Below are 20,151 nucleotides of genomic sequence, written 5' to 3'. Positions count from 1 at the left end.
TTTTTCGCGATAGTGCTATTATTGTATGAAGCAAGTGTCTTTTTATCGCCTTGAGAATGTATTTGACTGCAAAAGTATCGAACCCGGCTTTAGCCAAAAACATATCCCTGAATTTTTCTGTAAATAAATTTTCAGTGTTCTTAGCTAACAACAGCCGCGCGGATCGATCTTTGAGGTTAAGCTACGCTTGCCGAGGTTGTTCTGCGGATGGGTGACCATCTCACTCATATCGAGTTCCTCCGTGTTTCGGAAGGCACGTTAAATTGTGGGTCCCGGCTGTCATTTTCAATGATTTTTGACAGTCAGACAACCAGTCTTATCGAAGGGTATGGTATTATATCCCAGGTAACTGTGTTGTGTAGGTCAGATAGACAGTCGCTCCATGTACAATACTGGTATTCAGCTGCATCCGGTGAGACTGGAAGCCGACTCCAACATAGTTTGGAAAAAAGGCTAAGCTGTACTGTGTTCCACTGCTGGCCAAAGGTCCTTGTAAATTAAATATATTTTCTCCATTCCAGGTGACTTCGCAGTCCTCCTAAAAGCGGGCATGTCGGTGAAGCGGGCCGTGTGCTACAACATCCTGTCGTCCGGGCTGTGCCTGGCCGGCATGGTGTGCGGGGTGCTGGCGGGCCACGCGCCCTCCGCCACCCGCTGGCTGTTCGCCGCCGCTGCGGGCATGTTCCTGTATATTGCGCTGGTTGATATGGTAATGTATACTTATTATTTACTCCCTAGCGTTAAAAAGTCCTATTATTTATAGTCTGACAATAAAAATTCACTTTTTGACGTTTAATTGAAAAACAAAATTTAAAAATGGTTATTTACTAATGCATTGTTTTTGAAATGTTTTGTCTCTACGACATCTTTCTATGGTCAATTTGCTTTAGTCTTATCGAAGTATTTTTTAGATAAACTATTTCTTATTTACAATAAGCCCTTTGTAAGGGCTGAGTAAGTAGTTTAAACTTTGTTCACTAAGCTATACTGATTATGTGATTATAATATTTTGTTAAGAATATCTGCTAAGAAATTGTATTACTTGGGATTATTAATAGATTTGACAGCATATAATTCAACTTATAATATTAATCTTCCCCACTACTAATGCTAATTACTATTACTATTGTTTTATTACTATTCTGATTACTAATGCTAACAGACTTTATGTTCAATTCCCGGGTCAGACCAAGGTGTTGATTTTCGAGGTATCGCAATTAACACTTTCTGTATTAAAATCTAATGATTTGAACTTTTCCTTTCCTCTTTCAGATGCCAGAACTAAGCACATCCCACAGTAAGGAAGGCACGCTGTGTCAATGCATACTACAGCTGATGGGCCTAGCTACGGGCATCGGCATAATGTTGGTCATCGCTCTGTACGAACAAGATCTCAAGAATCTGTTCGGATAGACGCTGTGCAAACCATCGTGCAAATTGTACGACAATTGCGCAAGTAATCGTGCAAATAGTACTCAGATTGTGCAAAAAGGACGACTTTTGTGCGAGTTATCGTGCAAATTGTACCACTTTTGTGAAGATTCGTGCAAAATGTACGATTATTGTGCAAACTGTCGTGTTATATGCACTACCATTGTGTAAAATATACTATCACTGTGCAAAGTTTTGTGCTAAATAATTAAAAATGTGAATATCCACTTAAAATGTTACAAAAAATTGTGAATACCTGTGAAAATGTGAATAGCCGCGCTAAAAACGACCGGTGTGTGTATAGTGCGCGAATTGTGTGCAAATCTGAAGACAATTGTGCAAAATATAGCAAAATTTGTGAAATAATGTCGTCGTGAATTGAATTATGTGCAAAAATTACGCCCAGTGTATAGTGCCAATAAAAAATTCTATTAAAAAAAAATAATTGTGATCGCTTCAATTCCATGTTATTAGCTGTCGGACTATGGTCGTGGACCACAAAACCCCGTAAAATGTATAAATATGTGAATATTAATTATTAAAGTAAACTTTTTTTGAAAATGTTCATTTTTAAGCAAAATGTCTCGAATATGCAGGCACTCGTCTATCTTTTTGGTGCTAACTACCAATGTTCAGCTGTTTTGAAGAAATTTTGTTACACACAAACATTTCTTGTGAATAGTATTGTATTATGACTGCAAATATGCAGTTAGTGTAACTGCAAAGAAATAAATAACAATGCTAAGTTATTAAACACAAATATATGAGCAATTTAACATTAAATTACAAAAAAAACATTAGTATTACAGTTTATCTGATAGATAAAGTATTTAAATAACTATCCATATTCCGTCTGTTAAACTATCTAATACTTAATAACAAGTAGTCAGCATTTATGCAGTTGTACCAACCGTAATTTCGCAGTCGTAATACCATCTGTGTATGAAACACCCCAGTTATATGTACATAATTAAAATCTTCTGTTATGAGGCTTATATACTTATTAAATACAATAAACATTACTCAATAATCTACTGTGAAAACTATACAATATTAATTTAAAGGGATTTTCAATGTTAAGTAATAAGTCCCTTTCAAAGGTCAGGTGCGTAACCCAAGGGCATGTATGACAATGTATGTATGTGTATGAAACAAGTTATTTTAATTTCAGCCTGTCATATCGTGATTTTATTTAAACTATTAATTCTAAGCTCCTCAATTGACCATAAATATTATCAGTTATTTTTGTCTTTGGTTTTCAAATTGACTTACTGAATTTCTGAGGTACATTTAGCGGTAGTTTATCTATTCAATAACCCAATTTAAACACGTACTCTATCGCGCATGAAACAACGATTGCGCGTGTAAGGGGAAAGGAAAGACCACGCGCCGCGCTCATCTGTCAAGTCCGCGAAGAAAATTGCTCTTGAAGAGTGCGCTGCTTTCCCGCGCGTAATACTGTACGATACTAAGAACGTGCGTTACAGTGTGTGTATAAAGGTGGCTAATAGCGTTTAAACTCATATAAACATGACAGTTTAAATAGATAAACTACCGCTAAATGTCCCTCAGAAAACGGGAAATAGACAATTATATAATGTGACGTACTTAAGGAATGATTGAGCTCAAATTGAAAAAAAATGTATAGAAATGTATAAATAAAATTTTATTTGAAAAATTAATTTTACGAATTAACCTTTAAGTGTTTATTGCGAATAAAAGTTATTGGATTAAGTTCTTTCTCGAATTCCTGTTTCATTGTACCATATTTTTCGAAATTATGAGAAAATAACATGCTGACAACTGTAACTTGGTGTCTTAGATACTCATAGCGTCTTGATAAGGCTTTTTAACAAATCGTATCCCCTCTGGTGTTAAAATATGTTATTTACTAAAAATAATATCCTTATTATCAACTTCGAAAAACCACATGAAATCTAAAAGAACAAACATCCCCTGGAAATTCATGTTATAGTAACCACTGGAATTAAAAAACCCCTACTAAATTCTGGACAAAATAATTAATTGTTAAGCAACTTCAAATGATGATAGAATCCAGTATCAAAAAGTTTAGGAACAATTTTTAGAAGCCTGCTTCGACCAAAAATAGAACATAATTTTATGGATATTCTCCCTTTACGCGACGTATAGTAAAATACACCCGAAAACATATTTTTGATCTTTAGCTAAGACCCCATGTGCGAAGGGAAAGTCTATTCCCATGTTTCCTGAATACCAAGTGATAGTTGTCAGTGTCTACTAATGGCCACAATAAATACTGTATGTAACATAAATGAATGTAAATAATAATAATAAAACAAACTTCCTATTAAGTAATGCTTTAATTAGCCGCCAGCAATATTACTGTGTTATTATTATACTACACACATTCACATTAACTTTATTTAAATTAACGTGTGTGGGAAATAATTTGATTTTCAATCTGTCTTTATTTGTAACTAGCTGACCCGCGCAACTTCGCTTGCGTCTAATAAGAGAGAATGAGTGAAATTTTTCCTCGTTTTTGTAACATTAATTACTGGTACTCTGCTCCTTTTGGTCGTATCGTGATGATATATAGCCTATGTCCTTTCTCGGGTATCAAGGTTGGTTCAGAAGTTTAGGCGTGATTGAGTAGCAGACAGACAGACAGAGTGACTTTCGCATTTATAATATTACTATGGATGGATAAAACATGCAAACCATGCTTCATCATAACTTGTTATATTATACATGGGCCACTACAAACGTGCTCGCTACGTCATAATCAAAAGAATCATAGGAATGTGATTATGTGTAAGTGCGAGCGAGAGACTCCGATATAATGACATGACTTAGTTCGCACGTTTGAAATGGCCCTAATATTTTAACTATCGACATTAACTGCAGAGATGGGTTGTCTACTTGACATTTGAAGATATTGTCATTACTTAGACAGTCAGCTTGTGGCTTTATCTTGCGCCGAAGCGTTGAGCAAACTTAATGTTTAGCCCACATACATTATAACATCATTATTTTATTCATAGTCGTATGATCATGGTTGGCTAGTTTTAAAAGTTATTCTCTGTGTATATGTTACTGTAAAAGCCCGAACGGTGGTAAATCCTAAGATTTTCCGGTATAACCTAAGATTTACCAACTCGCAATGGTAAAAGTCCGAACAATTCTTTTATTTCGAACTTTTACCTATATTCACTTGATGATGTCGAGATGTCGCCGGAGCCCCGCTTCGCGGGACTCCTCCTTCTGGGTGGTTAAAAAAAAATAACCACGAAGGCTAAGGTGGGAGCTTCGCTTCGCTCGCTCCCACCTTAGCCTTCTAACCTAACCTACCCATGTCGCTTTGCCCAAAACTCCGTCTTTATAACTATGTTACAGTATATAATTATACCGTGAAATAGTTATAAACATAGTTATGAAGGAGGATTTTTTTATATATCGTAACATAGTTTTTAAACTCTGGCTTGTTCGGACTTTTACCATTGCGAGTTGGTAAATCTTAGGTTATACCGGAAAATCTTAGGATTTACCACCGTTCGGGCTTTTACAGTAACATATATACTTAATTTGCAATCAATTGTATTCTAAAAGGCCTATTTGATTAATAGATTTTATATAAATGGTGCTTATTTAACAGATATTGATATGAAGAGAAATTGTATGTATGATTATAACACAGTAATGTTTGTGAAAAATCTGTAGATTTTGTAATTTGAAACGTTTTTCTATAACAAACTAGTACTCGAATGATGGTAGCCGATTGTTGTTGATTTCTGACTGATTACAATTTTAAAAAAGAGGACAATTATGATTTTTGGATGACTTTTAATAACATCTTTAATTTCGTACTTAAACAATTATACATAGATATTGATTGTGCGACCATTCAGCGCGTGTATAAATCTATTATCATGTCAAAATTTATCCAAATAAGTTCATCAGTTTTGATGTTATTGAGAGAAACATATTCACATTTATAATCTTCCTTTGGCTTTTGTATTATGATACTTAAATACTAATTGTTTGAAGTAAATAAATACAATTTAAAACTTACTAAGGTACTTAAAAACTCAAATACATTTTTTAAATGTTGTTATGATATTGTAAACAGTCAGAAATGAACTGGAGATGATACTTCCTCTTTGTATTTTGTTCCTAAACTCGTACTTATAATGTCAAATAAGTGTTATTGTACATTGAGATATAGAGGAGAGATACAATACACGACAACTAGACCAAAATCTTGTCATATGAAGACACTCATATAAGACGAAAAAAACACATAATACCCCTTTGTGTTGCGCAGTTAAGTAAAAATACTACTGAAGAAGGTAAGAGTCGGTTCATAACTGACAGAAAATGCGTCGCGTTTTATCAGTTGAACAGAAAAATATATTTACCACGTTAAACCTTACACATTTAACTGATGATACGTTGATGGGAAGACTATTAATACAGAATATGCTTCGCCCGACGTATCTTCCTTCAGATGAGAATTGACCCTAAAAAGTTGTTGAAAAATCAAATGAATTGTATAAAATATTGTTCTGTTCAAATAAAAATTAAATCGATATGAGTAACATCACTATATACTAATTAGTCTATTGTCTGTCTTCCCTATGTCTCAATAATGTTTGTATCCGATACGAAACCAGTTTACGACTTACGTAATTTATTTTTGTTGCTTTTTATTCATAAGTAAAATATATTTTACTAAAAACATACTTTTAATTTTGTATTGGATACAAATTGTGTAAATTAAACAATGAGATACTTAAGGTGCATACTTAATTTAAATTTTTCGTTATTAATGCATTTAATTAAATCAATTAGTTGGTTGTACATTAGTTTATTTTATCGATATCTTTAGTCGATTATGCACAACACTATGTCGATGTCAACTCGAATATTTCGACGAAAGTTTCATTGAGGCTAACATTTTTAAAATGATGGACCATTTCGTATGATTTAAAAATTATTTGTTTCTTACTTTACACACACACTCTATCGCGCATGATACAACAATCGCGCGTGTAAGGGGAAAGGAAAGACCACGCGCCGCGCTCATCTGTCCGCGTCCGCGAAGAAAATCGCTCTCTCAGAGCGCGCTGCGCACTCAAGCGTTATACTGTACGATACTAAGAACGTGCGATACAGTGTATGTGTAAAGGACGTGGCTAATGTGTTAAAACTAAAAACGCTGGTTTTGTGTAAGTCTTAAGGAATATATTTAAGTAATTTTGATTTTTTTGGTGTTCGCAATCATGTTGAATGGGGCCGGTGACTGACTGGCCGTCAAGCCGGACTGACGGTCGTGACTGACGGTAATGCTTGACGGTACAGTCCGTCCCGTTGTTAAGGATACTGTTATGTGATCGCAGATGCGAAGTGTGATAATATGAAATTGGACTTACTTTGCTATATATTGTAATAAAATATAATTCAAATTCATAATTTTTATTTGGTTTTTATTTTTACCCTAATAGGTTACGGGAAATAACGCCACCACGCATGTTATCTCGAAATGCGTAACTTCTCTCGCGTCCGTATCGCTTTTTCCGCGCCCGTCGTAATTCTTATCGGAAAATAAATGTACAGTTTCTCATTTTTCTCCGTAGGAATTATCTCTCTGCATTTTTTTCTTCTCCATAAAAACCTTTCCCGTGTATTAAAGACATTTTTTTACTAAAACAATAAATCGAATTACAGGCGTTTTTGAGTTTAGCGACTGGCAACACTGGAGTACTGGGCTCGTATAATTTACGAAGAGATCTTTTGTCATTAGTATCGTAAACAAATTTTAAGTTATGCGACATCTGTCGAGCAGAAGCTGAATTACTTCAAATGCAATTTTATATGTTATTGTATTAATTCAGCTACTGCAAGATAGATGTCGCTACGAACATCCAAATATCAAGAGACCTCTTCGTAAGTTCTGCGACCCTGGTACCCAAACGTGATTTCAAGCGCTAGCCTAAAGAACTGTTCACCAATTCGATTATAAAATAATATCATTATGTGAGCACAATACACATTTTAAATAAGTACCAGGGTTGCATAAATAACGAAGAGGTCTCTTGAAATTAGTATGTTCTTGTCTTAGGTTAAAGTAAAGTTAACAAAGTTTAAGTACCAGGGTGGCATAAATAACGAAGAGGTCTCTTGAAATTAGTTTGTTCGAGTATTAGGTTAAGTAAAGTTAACACAGTTAAAGTACCAGGGTGGCATAAATTACAAGGAGATCTCTACTGCTTTAGTTCAGCTACTGCACGGCAGATGTCACTACAACTTAACTTTGTCTACGACGAACATTCTGATTTCAAAAGACCTCTTCGTAATTTATGCCACCCTGGTACTTAAACTTTGTTAACTCTACTTTAACCTAAGACACGAAAATACTAATTTCGAGAGACCTCTTCGTAATTTATGCCACCCTGGTACTTAAACTTTGTTAACTCTACTTTAACCTAAGACACGAAAATACTAATTTCGAGAGACCTCTTCGTAATTTATGCTACCCTGGTACCTATTTCAAATGTGTAATGTGCTAACATAATGATATTAGTTAAAGTCGAATTGGTGAACCGTTGGTCTTTAGTTTAGCGCGTGGCAATACATTTGGGTACCAGGCTCCCATAACTTACAAAGAGGTCTCTTGTAATTAAAATGTTCGGGTAGTAGTTTGAGTTTAGCGCCATCTATCGTATAGTAGCTGAATTAATACAATAAGTTGTAGCGACATCTATCGTGCAGTAGGTGAACCAGTACCTTAAAAATCTATACAATTGTGTCGAGGGGACTTTTACAAACATACAAACCTAAGTTAGTCAGTTTTTTAGAAATTATTTCGTAAATAAAACAGCACAAAATATTAAAACACGGCATATATTGCAATAGAATATACAATAATATATTATTTTACAACAACAGTTCAGGGGGTGACTCTCTTGGGGTCGCGCGGGAACATGGACGTCTTGCGGATGTTGTCCAGACCTAGGTACAGCATCACGACTCGCTCCATACCTATACCACCACCTGGAAGAAAGAAAAATAAAATTAAGCCTAATATTTCAAATAAATACAAAACATTATTTGGTCTTTGTCTTTAACTATGGGAAAAAAGCGTGCTATTACGCGCGTACGCATGTATGTAAATATACAAAAATCCTTAAACCAGCATGTACGCAAGCGCGCTCGCATTCATGTACGCATGTACACGTAATCATACGTACACTCACTCATACGCTCTTTGTTAAATTTATTTTTAGTGATTTGCTTTATATTCTCAAGAATACAGCTTGAAAAGCATTGTTTTCGAGACTGCATGTTGATACAATAACATACCTGCGTGCGGCGGACAGCCCAGTCTGAAGGATTCGATGTAGGCAGCAATCTTGCTAATATCTGAAAGTAAGAAATAAAAGATTACATAATTATTTTGTACTAAAGCATCTTTTTATCACATTATTTCCGAAGTAGGCAAATTTATAAACAATTTATAATAATATATAATGTTACTCCATTTATAAAAGAAAACCTGATGACAAATATCCGAATATTAAAAACATTCCAACAAAATTTTGAAAAAGGGGGAGTGATGTAGCGGATAGCTACATACAGCGACATCTAATGGCACGAGCGCACAACCAACTTCGCAGTGTGACTGACGTCACAAGTCCTGAATCGCGCTATCGAAGTTTGCACTGCAACTGACTATATATATACAAGTTCCCGACTACAACCGTCGGGCAGCCTAGGCCCACCAGGCATGATCTCCTCGCCTGGTCGGAGGATCCTCCCTTTGTGTTGGAGGAACATGATCACCTCGTTCCTCCACAAACTTTAATAACACCCAAAACAGGGATCAAACCCAGAGCCTCAAGACTAATAAGTTAATGATAGTGTTGTATAATACAATACTGACCAATGCCGTGATGTTTGGCCCTCTCAGTGAGGTACTCTGGGTCGTGGATCCTCTGAGCTCCCGACAGTATCTCTTCACCGCGCATGAACATGTCGTAGGAGTTTGACACACGCTGGAAATATTAACATGACAATTTAGTATCATAAAAATATATTAACATTTTATTGGCTACTGTCCCACTGCTGCGCATGAGTCTCTCCCCAGAAAGAGGGAGTGATGAGGCCTTCAGACCATCACACTTGCTAATTGCAGGGAATTTACATATATTTAAAATATTTAAAGAACTCTTTGCAAGATTTCATCACGATGTTTAAATGTTCACCCTTACAACAAGTGAACATATTCATTAAAACTACCTGATTTATGCGGTTTCGCACATGTTCAATGTTTCATACCCTATTTTAGCTACTTTAAAGTATGTTTTAGATAAAACATTCCATATGAGCCTAGGTTTCCAACTGTTTTCATACAAAATTTCGACAATATACGTTTAGTAATTAAGGCAGGAAAGCTTACAGACTTTTTGATTTGTAACCCTTAGTTAGGACAACTTGCAAACTCAAATGTATAAAAAAATCTACTAATATTTCACTCGATAACCTAAGTAGCACTTATTTACAAGTGGCATAGCCTGTCTAATGGCTACTATACACACGCCGGCGGCACAAGCCGTATGTGCTGTCAATGCCCAGCATTATCGCTCGAATACTAGAAACAAATGAGGCCGGCAAGCCGCGTAACCCGCCGGCACTGTGTGTAGGAGCCCTTATGAATGTATAAATGTACACTCACCGGGTTGTTAGGGTCAGGCATGGTGTAGAAGGGTCTGACGGCGAGCGGGTACTTGTCCAGGATGTAGAAGTCCGTGTCGTACTTGGCTCGCACCAGTCTGCCGAGCAGCTTCTCGTCCGGGGTCGAGAGGTCGTCCTCCTCGCCCACTGTCACTCCTGAAAAATAATAAATTTAACCCAATATTAATGTCCCACTGCTGGGCAAGGATCTCCTCCCGTAATGAGGGAGGGGTTAGGCCTTTTAGTCCTGGAGAATAGACAACGTAATTAAACAAACTTTTGTCGATCGGCTAACATGGTTTAATAGCGGATCGATTTCTGAGGTTAAATTACGCTTGCCGAGGTTGTTTTGTAGATGGGTGACCGTCTTATACACATCGAGTGCCGTTAAAGCATGTTAAATTCTGGGTCCCGGCTGTCATTTTAGAAAATCTTTGACAGTCGTTAACAGTAGTCAGAAGCTTGAAAGTCTGACAACCAGACTTACCGAAGGGTATCGTGTTATAACCCAGGTAACTGTGTTGTGGAGGTCAGATAGACAGTCGCTCCATGAAAATACTGGTATTCAGCTGCATCCGGTGAGACTGGAAGCCGACTCCAACATAGTTGAAAGGAAGGCTAAGCTAATATATAGTTACCCGCTTCTTTCAGCATCTGTATGGCCTGAGGGAACTCCAGTCTGAGCGGCGGGTCCAGGAACTTGAAGGGCTCCACCTTGAACTGCTGCCCCACTGTCGCTATCTCTGACGCGTACCTGTGTTACAACAAATAATTATATTAATGATGATGAACAAGAAATAGAGCAGTGATAGTCGAGTGGTTTAAGTTGACACCTCCCACGCAAGTGGTTGCAGGTTCGAATCCAAGGCAACACTGACTTTTCCAAGTGATGTGTGTATTAGAAATAATTATCACTTGTTCCAACGGTGAAGGAAAACATCGTGAGGAAACCTTGCATGCCTAAAATTTGTTTAAGGGCATGCAAAGTCTCCAACCCGCACTTGGCCAGCGTGGTGGACTCAAGGCCTAATCCTTCCCCCTCGTTTGGGAGGAGACCCTTACTCAGCAGTGGGAAAGTAATGGGTTATAAAAAAAAAGATGAATAAATGATACTTTACGCCAAATAACTTTGTGCGTCTGAATATAGCTGAAAATCGGTGCGAGGTCGTGAAATTAATAAAAACTGGCCATGTAAGTTGGAATCGTGCATATGGGCGATACATGCCATTATTTTTTGTAGGCCGCTTTTTTAAAAAAAGGCCCAAAATTGATGTTTTCTTTTTTCTATTATTATACGATAGTCGATAGTGTATAGAGGAGCTTGTGGCTTAGTTAACGACAGCCGCGCGGATCGATCTCAGAGGTTAAGCCACGCTTGCCGAGGTTGTTCTGTGGATGGCTGACCATCTAACACATATCGAGTTCCTCCGTGTTTCGGAAGGCACGTTAAATTGTGGGTCCCGGCTGTCATTTTCTATGATCTTTGACAGTCGTTAACAGTAGTCAGAAGCTTGAAAGTCTGACAACCAGTCTTACCGAAGACAGTCGCTGCATGTAAGACTCCAACATAGTTTGGAAAAAGACTAAGCATATAAATACTCACTCATCCCTCAGTCCCCTGAACATTTCAGTGAACGTATCAGCTATAGTGTTGAGCACTTCATGATAGTGATGCTTGAACGACATCTCCAGGTCAAGCCCCACGAACTCGGTGAGATGGCGATGGGTGTTCGAGTCCTCGGCGCGAAACACTGCACCCACTGTGAACACCTGGAAAATTAACAAATAATAAATAAATATAAATATTATCGGACAACTCATACGGTCATTTGATTCCAACATGGTAAGCAAATTGGCGTGTAATTTACAAACATACATACATTATTTTATAGTATACTAGCTGACCCGACGACCTTCGTACCGCCTTAGTAACCACGTTTCCGAACAAACGATGCTCTTTCAATATTATTATAGTCTATGGCTGTTAATGACATTGACATTCGTTACGCGCGGTTTTTTAAAATATATATGCAAAATTAAATGTCTATTTTTCAATATTTCTGAGAGACTTTTTCCATTTTTTTCCGTAAGAACCTTCTCCTAATAATAACAAATAGAACACAAAAAGAATTAGTAAAATCGGTCCAGACATTCACGCGTGTGCCGTGACCAAGGAAAACGGGTTTCATTTTTATATATATTACTAGCGGACCCGACAGACGTTGTCCTGTCTACACGTCTTTAATTTGAAAATTTTAAACTTTTTTTAATAATCTAAACCATTCTCAGATCCCCTTGAACACCCACAAACAATTTCATCAAAATCGGTCCAGTCGTTTAAGAGAAGTTCAGTGACATACACACTTACAGAAGAATTATATATATAAAGATAAGCAGGACGTACCTTATCGAAGTCGGCGGCGATGGCCATCTGCTTGTAGAGCTGCGGGCTCTGCGCGAGGAAGGCCGAGCTCCTGAAGTACGACACCGTGAACACGTTGGCGCCGCCCTCCGACGCCGCTGAGATTATCTTGGGCGTGTGGATCTCCACGAAACCTAGAAAAAATAAGATAGTTAATGAAAATAATGCAGATTTTTTTATTTAATAGCTTACAATAACATATTATTTTTATCTACGAAACCTGCAGAAAATAAAATAGTTTATAAAAATAATGCGGTTTTTTTTATTTATTTATAGGAAAGTTTAAAATAATTTACTATTTATTTATTAATGGATGAAATTGGCCTTTATGAGAAGGTGAGCTAACATTCTGATATTAAGTCTATATCGTTTTAGCGGTTTTCGCGTTAAAGATAGACAAACAAATACAATTTGATATTAATACTATTATTATGGATGTTCAACTATCTCTTAGCTAAATGTCATTGAAATTGATTCAGCAATTTAGCCATAAATTAGTACTAGTCGAATTTCAAAAGACAGATAAGAACCAATCAATTGGTTCTCAATGTGTTTTTTTTTTCAAAATCGTAATATACGACCATGCCAAATTTTTAAGTCTTCGGTTCGATTCTCGAGTCGACCCAAAACTGTTTGTATATTTTTTTCCAAGATTTTTTTTTTCTTATTTTTAAACCCCTTAAAAAAGACTTATTCTTTTTAATTTAAATAACAATAAGCACATACCTCTCTTAGTGAGTATATCTCTGAACAGGCGACAGACGCCGGCCTCCAGTCTGAAGATGGCCTGGTTGGCCGGGGTCCGCAGGTCCAGCACGCGGTTGTCCAGCCGAGTGTCCTGGTTCACGCGGATGCGGAGAGCTTCAGGGTCCTGGGAGATAAAACATAACGGTTATATACGTACTAGCTTCTGAAAAGGTTTCAGGTAGAAATATCCTATTTGTATCTAAGTATTAGGTCGGGGAAAAAGTCTTTTCGCAGTATAGTATGTATGAACTTGTAATAAAGTCTCTTTGGCTTGAAGAATCACAAATGAGTACACGGTTCATTAGGTTTCTTTCAGAGAACTCGTGAGTTACCCAAATATCGAGTTTTTTTGTGTAGAGAAAAGATTTTATTACAAGTTCATACATACTATGATGCGAAAATACTTTTCCCCCAAACTAATAAATTTCAGTTCAGTCAGTAGAAAATCTATAAAGATTTATACAAACTATCACCCCCTATTTTATCTCTTTAGGGGTGGAATTCGTAGCAAAATCCTTTCTTAGAGTATACCTACGTCATAGCAACTATATACAATAACTAGCTGACCCGCGCAACTTCGCTTGCGTCACATAAGAGAGAACGGGTCAAAATTTTCCCCGTTTTAGTAACATTTTTTATTGGTACTCTGCTCCTATTGGACGTAGCGTGATGATATATATAGCCTATAGCCTTCCTCGATATATGGGCTATCTAACACTGAAAGAATTTTTCAAATCGGACTAGAAGTTCCTGGTTTCCTGTTCCAGATAAGCGCGTTCAAACAAACAATCAAACAAACAAACTCTTCAGCTTTATAATATTAGTATAGATATGAAAAGTCACAACCCGATCGGTTTAATATTGACAAAGTTTCATACAAACTTCCATCCCGTATTTTATCCCCTTGGGAGCAGAATTTATCAAAATCCTTTCATTCTCTCAATCTACCTGTATGGCAAATTTCAGCTCGACCCGTCCCGTGGTTCGTGCTGTGCGTTGATAGATCACTATCTCGGTCAGTCACCTTTGAGTTATATTACTAAGTGACGTCTTCATCATGAAATCTATGAGGAAAATTCTACCATGTGACGTCACCATCATGGAAAATTCTACCATGTGACGTCGTCATCATGGAAACTTCTACCATGTGACGTCGTCATCATGGAAAATTCTACCATGTGACGTCACCATCATGGAAAATTCTACCATGTGACGTCGTCATCATGGAAAATTCTACCATGTGACGTCATCGTCATGGAAAATTCTACCATGTGACGTCATTATCAAGGAAAATTCTACCATGTGACGTCATCAACATGGAAAATTGTACCATGTGACGTCGTCGTCATGGAAAATTGTACCATGTGACGTCATCATCATGGAAAATTGTACCATGTGACGTCGTCGTCATGGAAAATTGTACCATGTGACGTCATCATCATGGAAAATTCTACCAAGTGACGTCGTCATCATGGAAAATTCTACCATGCGACGTCATCATCATGGAAAATTCTACCATGTGACGTCGTCATCATGGAAAATTCTACCATGTGACATCAAACAAACTCTTCAGCTTTATAATATTAGTATTGATTAAACATGCAACGCGAGAGTTTAAAAGTTACTATTTAATATGAACTCACATCGTTCTTCTCCGGTCTGCTGGCATCTTCGATCTGCAGCGGCAGCTGTGGGCGGGCGGCGGACACCAGCCACACCTCACTGGCCAGCAGCTCCACGTCGCGGGTGGAACACGACTCTATGGGAGACGCGGTCTTCACTATGTGCGCGTGAACGTCGATTATTGATTCTTTTGTTATGCTGCGAAAAAAGAAAATTGAATTTTCAGTTTAGTAATATTGTCCTACAAAGCAGTGATAGCCGAGTGGTATAAGTTGACACCTCCCACGCAAGCGGTCGCAGGTTCGAACCCGAGGCTACATAACAGTGAGTTTTCGAAGTTATGTGTGTATTAGAAATAATTACCACATGGTGGTACAAACAACGGTGAAGGAAAAACATCGTGAGGAAACCTTGCATCCCTAAAATTTGTTTAATACATTTATTGAGGGCATGCAAGTCCCCAACCCGCACTTGGCCAGCGTGGTGGACTCAAGGCCTAACCCCTCCCACATTACAGGAGGAAACCCTTGCCCAGCAGTGGGACATTAATATTGGGTTAAATGTATTTATTATAATACTAGCTGACCCGCGCAACTTCGCTTGCGTCACATAAGAGAGAACGGGTCAGAATTTTCCACGTTTTTGTAACACTTTTTTACTGTTACTCTGCTCCTATTGGTCGTAGCGTGATGATATAAAATATGCTTTTTTTTCACGAAAAATATTCTTAAAATTATCTATACCAATTATAAAGCTGAAGAGTTTGTTTGTTTGTTTGTTTGAACGCGCTAATCTCAGGAACTACTGGTTCGATTTGAAAAATTATTTTAGTGTTAGATAGCCCATTTATCGAGGAAGGCTAAATAAAGGCTATATATCACGCTACGACCAAAAGGAGCAGAGTGCCAGTAAAAAAAGTTACAAAAACGGGGAAACATTTCGCCCATTCTCTAATGTGACGCAAGCGAAGTTGCGCGGGTCAGCTAGTTTAAAATATCTCTTAATATAACGAAGTCGCGCTAAGGCATATCCGCCATTAAAACAGTTGCTATGACAACGGAATTTTGTTAATTTAATGTCATTATAATATTGCTTATTCGCGACTTCATTCGCCACCTGAATTTTCCCGGGAAATGCGCCATTTTCCCGGGGTAAAAAGTAGCCTATGTCCTTTCTCGGGTATCAAAATATCTCCATACCAAATTTCATGCAAATTGGTTCAGTAGTTTAGGCGTGATTGAGTAGCAGACAGACAGACAGACAGAGTTACTTTCGCATTTATAATATTAGTATGGATGAACGGAAGTACAATGCTTAATTTACGTATTATTATGAATTACATAGTACACTAGCTGACCCGCGGAACTTCGCTTGCGTCACATTAGAGAGAGACATTTTTCGTTGCTAGTCCGATCCCAATGACCGTAGCGTGATATTATATAGCCTAAAGCCTTTCTCGATGAATGGTCTATTCATCACATAAATATTTTTTCAATTCGAATCAGTAGTTCTTGAGATTAGCGCGTTCAAACTAACAAACAAACTCTTCAGCTTTATAATATTAGTATATATTAGTATATAGATATAAAGTTAGGGAGGATGCACCAGGATATAATACTGTGTTACAGGCAATATGATAGTACTACCAGCAAAATATTTCTTTATGAAATGTCAAAAACATATATTAGCATTATTAAAGAAATACGACATAGTGACGTTATTTCGTATTTTCGTTAGAATCAAATAAGTGCCAAATAAAATGTTTCAGCTGTAATCATTTCAATATTACTCTATTTACAAAAAAAAAAAAAATAATAGTTACCTAAGGTTTTTGGATGAACCTTTATAGTTTAATATTATTTTCGCTAATACAGTCTATTACCCTATACTACCTACACTATAAAGTAAAAAACATATCTGCAACACTATATTTTCTGAATTCTTAAGTTTAATTTGTTTTAAAAATTAAAAAAGAGGAACTGTTTCCTCAAAAAATTAAAACGGAAGATACAGAGTCACACCAAAAAACGTTTCATTTTCCGCCAAATGATACATTACTATAACTCCAAAATACATATAATATAACAATGGTACTAACTTGCCAGTGAACTTGACCATCTGCTTGCTAACCTTCCTCTCCTCGCTGACGTTCACCAGCAGCTGTACCGTCGCACTGCTCTGACGGAGCACCGCGAAGCATTGCTTGCCTTTCGCTCTGGATGTTTGGAGACGAGCTGTGAACAAATTAAGTTGTTTCTTATTTTGTTGAAAAGACAAATCTCGCAATAAAATTGGTCGTTTGTTTGTCGTATGGTTAGTGGTCAACCTAATGTGAAAGTTGTTCAAGCCGCCCGAGAGGTCTTTGACATGGCTTAACGACTGTTATTTTAGTAGACAACAACCGGGACCGACTTTTAACGTGCCCTCCGAAACACGGAGACGCCCAGCTCAATTCCCACTATGCGGTCACCCATCTATGAAAAGACCGCGCCAAGAGATATTTAACCCACAGATCGTTTACCGGCCGGTGAGCGAACAGGCTATGCGCCTTCTGTTATAGCAGGTGTGATGATGTTATGCTCACCTCGAACCCACACTTGCTGTCCATTCAGCTTAACATTCAAATCTTTAACATCAGTGTACACTCTGTCGCGATGTTCTCCTGAAGACTGGATCAGTTTCAGTGTGCCGTAGCGACCTTCAGATATGTCCGGTTCAGGAGCTTCTGACTGCTGCTGGCCTGATGCTGCCTGGAAGGGGAGATGAAGGCATTTAGAGTTTTGATGATAATGATTTAAGTTTCAACTTATACTTACATAAAAATTATCCAATTTCGTATGTTTTTTGTTTTCTAAGTTATGTACAGAGTAGTAATAGTTTAAGAAGGATAGGTTAAGAAAGTGTCTGAGATTACAAAACTGATGAAAGACAAAACCTTTTAAACTCCATAGAGTATAAGAAAGAACATTAAAATGTGTGCCTGTGGTTAAAAATTAACATTTTTAAATACTCAGAGCTATGTACAGTTACATAAACAACTTAATCACAGAAACATTAAAAAGTGGAGTGCTAAAAAACCTAAGAAAAAAACTCTGAAAAAAAACCTGACTAGCACAATGGACTTTTATTCTGGGATCAGGCCCTTTAGCAGTGAGATAAGTATATTATTTTAGTTAAGAATGTTTTACAAATAAATACCCAAAGGCCGACAATGTAGGTAGGCCACAAAAATGTTGGGGCAATGACTAGGACACCTATGAAAATTTGAGGTCACACAATGATAGACACTGGTGGTCTATTTTATGGGAGAGTATTACCCAACAATGGGATAATATAAGTTTGTAAATAAATACCTAAAATTATCCCAAAATTAAATTCTAAATTTGTTTAGTACACTTATTGAGGACATGCAAAGTCCCCAACCCGCACTTGGCCAGCGTGGTGGACTCAAGGCCTAGCCCCTCCCTCATTACGGGAGAAGACCCTTGCCCAGCAGTGGGACATTAATGGGTTAAATTTAATTTATTTATTTAAATAAATACCTTATGTTCAGCTTTTTTCTGTTGTTTCTCAGCTGCCTTAGCTGCTTTCTTGGCGGCCTTCTTGCTTGCCGCGTCACCCTCCACTGTGGCTGCAGGCTCTTCTGATACCACCATATTGAAAGTTTGTGATGTACTGTAAAAAGTAAAAGATATTAGGCATAGATAACATTGAAATTATAATGTTCATTTATTGACTAACTAAGACTAACTGAATAAATTGAACACAATTTTTTTTTTATCATATTATTATCATTATTTTTAAGCCACTTCTTGCCCAATTAAAAACAGAAATTTATGTTTCGACCTATTCTAAATACAAAATTTGATCAAGTGTTTCAGCACTGTAGTCATAAAAACTTTTATGCAGTTTATTAGGTTACTACCTAGTCAGTTTGTGGCCAAATAAATATTGATTATTTATTATTAAATCATAAAAGATGATTATTAATTAAATATTATCAAACAAAGTCAGTAAAGAGACCTAAAACAAGCTCTAGAAAAAAGATCTAAAAATTTGTTATTTTGGTATGTTGAAGACTATTTTTAACATAATTCTTGATATGCATTGCCAAGAATAATGTATTCAACACATTTACAAATAAATTATAAATAGGTTATAATGTCAACTTTATAAAATATGAATAGCATTATAAATAGGACTATGTAATAAATTAATATAGTAGTAATAATGATGATATACTAATATGTCCTGTTTGTTTTAAAAATGAAAAATTGTACTACAATAATGGCACATTACGACTAAATATTATCATTGACCGACTATCTACATAAGGGACTAATTATATTTATTTCGTTTTAATTTCAATTATTAAAATATGTTAAGTTTAGAGTTTGCTATGTATTTATACTAGTTACCTACTTTGTCAACATTAATTTATTGTATCATTATTAAAATATATAAAGGTAGCTCAAATAAACAAAAGAAAAAAACAAAGCAAAAAAAAAATATTAAAAAAGTATTTATAAACAATCATTAAGATTTCCGCTCGAACTGCAACTTGTCTACAAATTGCATCAGTAGACACATACTAATTGAACTCAATGACATCATTCAACCTCCTATCTGCAATTTTACACTAAGTAGGTGCAATCGACAACAATAATCAGCAATAAATGTAACTATCAGCAAAAACCGGCATTTTGTGGCTGTATATAGGTTATCAGTGTACCAAACTATACCTTTTAAAAAGTTTCGTTTAAAAAAAAAAGGAGATTTTAACTTCGAACGAAATGTTTCACGTGTCAACAACTTTTAAAGTTGAGATATCTTTGTTTGAATAAGCACTTTTATATTAAAAACGGTTGAATTATAAAGAGAAATTCGCGACACGTAAGCTAAGATAACGACAAACAATCATTGTTATTGATAATCCAAAGTTTTTATCAAAGAAACTTGCACCACTATGTCTAAGAAATTTCACAAATTTATGTACACAACTTACCGTGAATGAGTATTTGTTAGTCACAAAATAATTATCGTTAGTTACACTAGCAATATATTGCACTAATATTTACAAAAAGCGTGTTATTTTTGCAAAATACCTGCAATGAGGTTAACTATGATAAGACGAGCGGTCAGGCTTGTCAAACTCAAATGACAGATACAACAACATATGTTAGTAATGTTGCCATAAGAAAAAAATGGGTTTC

The 20,151-nt window shown here is 36.5% G+C and overlaps 2 protein-coding genes across 10 annotated transcripts in view; one reads left to right on the top strand and one right to left on the bottom strand.

Annotated features, from left to right (window-relative positions):
* foi (solute carrier family 39 fear-of-intimacy) overlaps window positions 1-6,889 on the top strand; it is a 174,035-nt gene extending 167,146 nt beyond the window's left edge. For all 7 annotated transcript variants that reach the window (XM_076132446.1, XM_076132445.1, XM_076132448.1 and 4 more), the window contains 2 exons: window positions 522-709; window positions 1,273-6,889. In XM_076132446.1, coding sequence (XP_075988561.1) covers window positions 522-709; window positions 1,273-1,413 — 329 coding nt within the window. In that variant the 3' untranslated portion in view covers window positions 1,414-6,889. The remainder of the gene's footprint in view (window positions 1-521; window positions 710-1,272) is intronic.
* Window positions 6,890-8,300: 1,411 nt separating this feature from the next.
* Window positions 8,301-20,124, bottom strand: AspRS (aspartyl-tRNA synthetase). 3 transcript variants are annotated; one of them, XM_076132227.1, is made up of 13 exons: window positions 20,044-20,124; window positions 18,481-18,613; window positions 17,523-17,688; window positions 17,037-17,172; window positions 14,959-15,136; window positions 13,295-13,439; window positions 12,551-12,702; window positions 11,750-11,916; window positions 10,785-10,900; window positions 10,148-10,302; window positions 9,356-9,467; window positions 8,776-8,835; window positions 8,301-8,466 (listed from the first exon to the last, which is right to left on the bottom strand). In XM_076132227.1, exons 2-13 carry the CDS (start codon window positions 18,592-18,594, stop codon window positions 8,363-8,365), a joined length of 1,605 nt encoding a protein of 534 aa, XP_075988342.1. In that variant the 5' UTR covers window positions 18,595-18,613; window positions 20,044-20,124; the 3' UTR covers window positions 8,301-8,362. The 3 variants fall into 3 exon arrangements, with proteins under 3 accessions (XP_075988342.1, XP_075988341.1, XP_075988343.1); XM_076132226.1 differs by having other exon boundaries at window positions 19,944-20,103; XM_076132228.1 differs by lacking the exon at window positions 20,044-20,124 and adding an exon at window positions 19,681-19,703.
* Window positions 20,125-20,151: the final 27 nt, after the last annotated feature.

This window comes from Anticarsia gemmatalis, chromosome 27, assembly GCF_050436995.1.
Source record: "Anticarsia gemmatalis isolate Benzon Research Colony breed Stoneville strain chromosome 27, ilAntGemm2 primary, whole genome shotgun sequence".
NCBI lineage: Eukaryota > Metazoa > Arthropoda > Insecta > Lepidoptera > Erebidae > Anticarsia > Anticarsia gemmatalis.
Note: the sequence above shows the minus strand (reverse complement) of the source record. Positions and strands in the feature narration are given on the sequence as shown.

Coding starts and splice junctions, on each gene's coding strand:
- AspRS (XM_076132227.1), bottom strand. CDS start 18,594: ATGGTGGTATCAGAAGAGCCTGCAGCCACAGTGGAGGGTGACGCGGCA. Junction 17,689..18,480: donor AGAAAAAAGCTGAACATAAG/GTATTTATTTAA, acceptor CTCCCCTTCCAG/GCAGCATCAGGCCAGCAGCA. Junction 15,137..17,036: donor ATGGTCAAGTTCACTGGCAA/GTTAGTACCATT, acceptor CTTTTTTCGCAG/CATAACAAAAGAATCAATAA.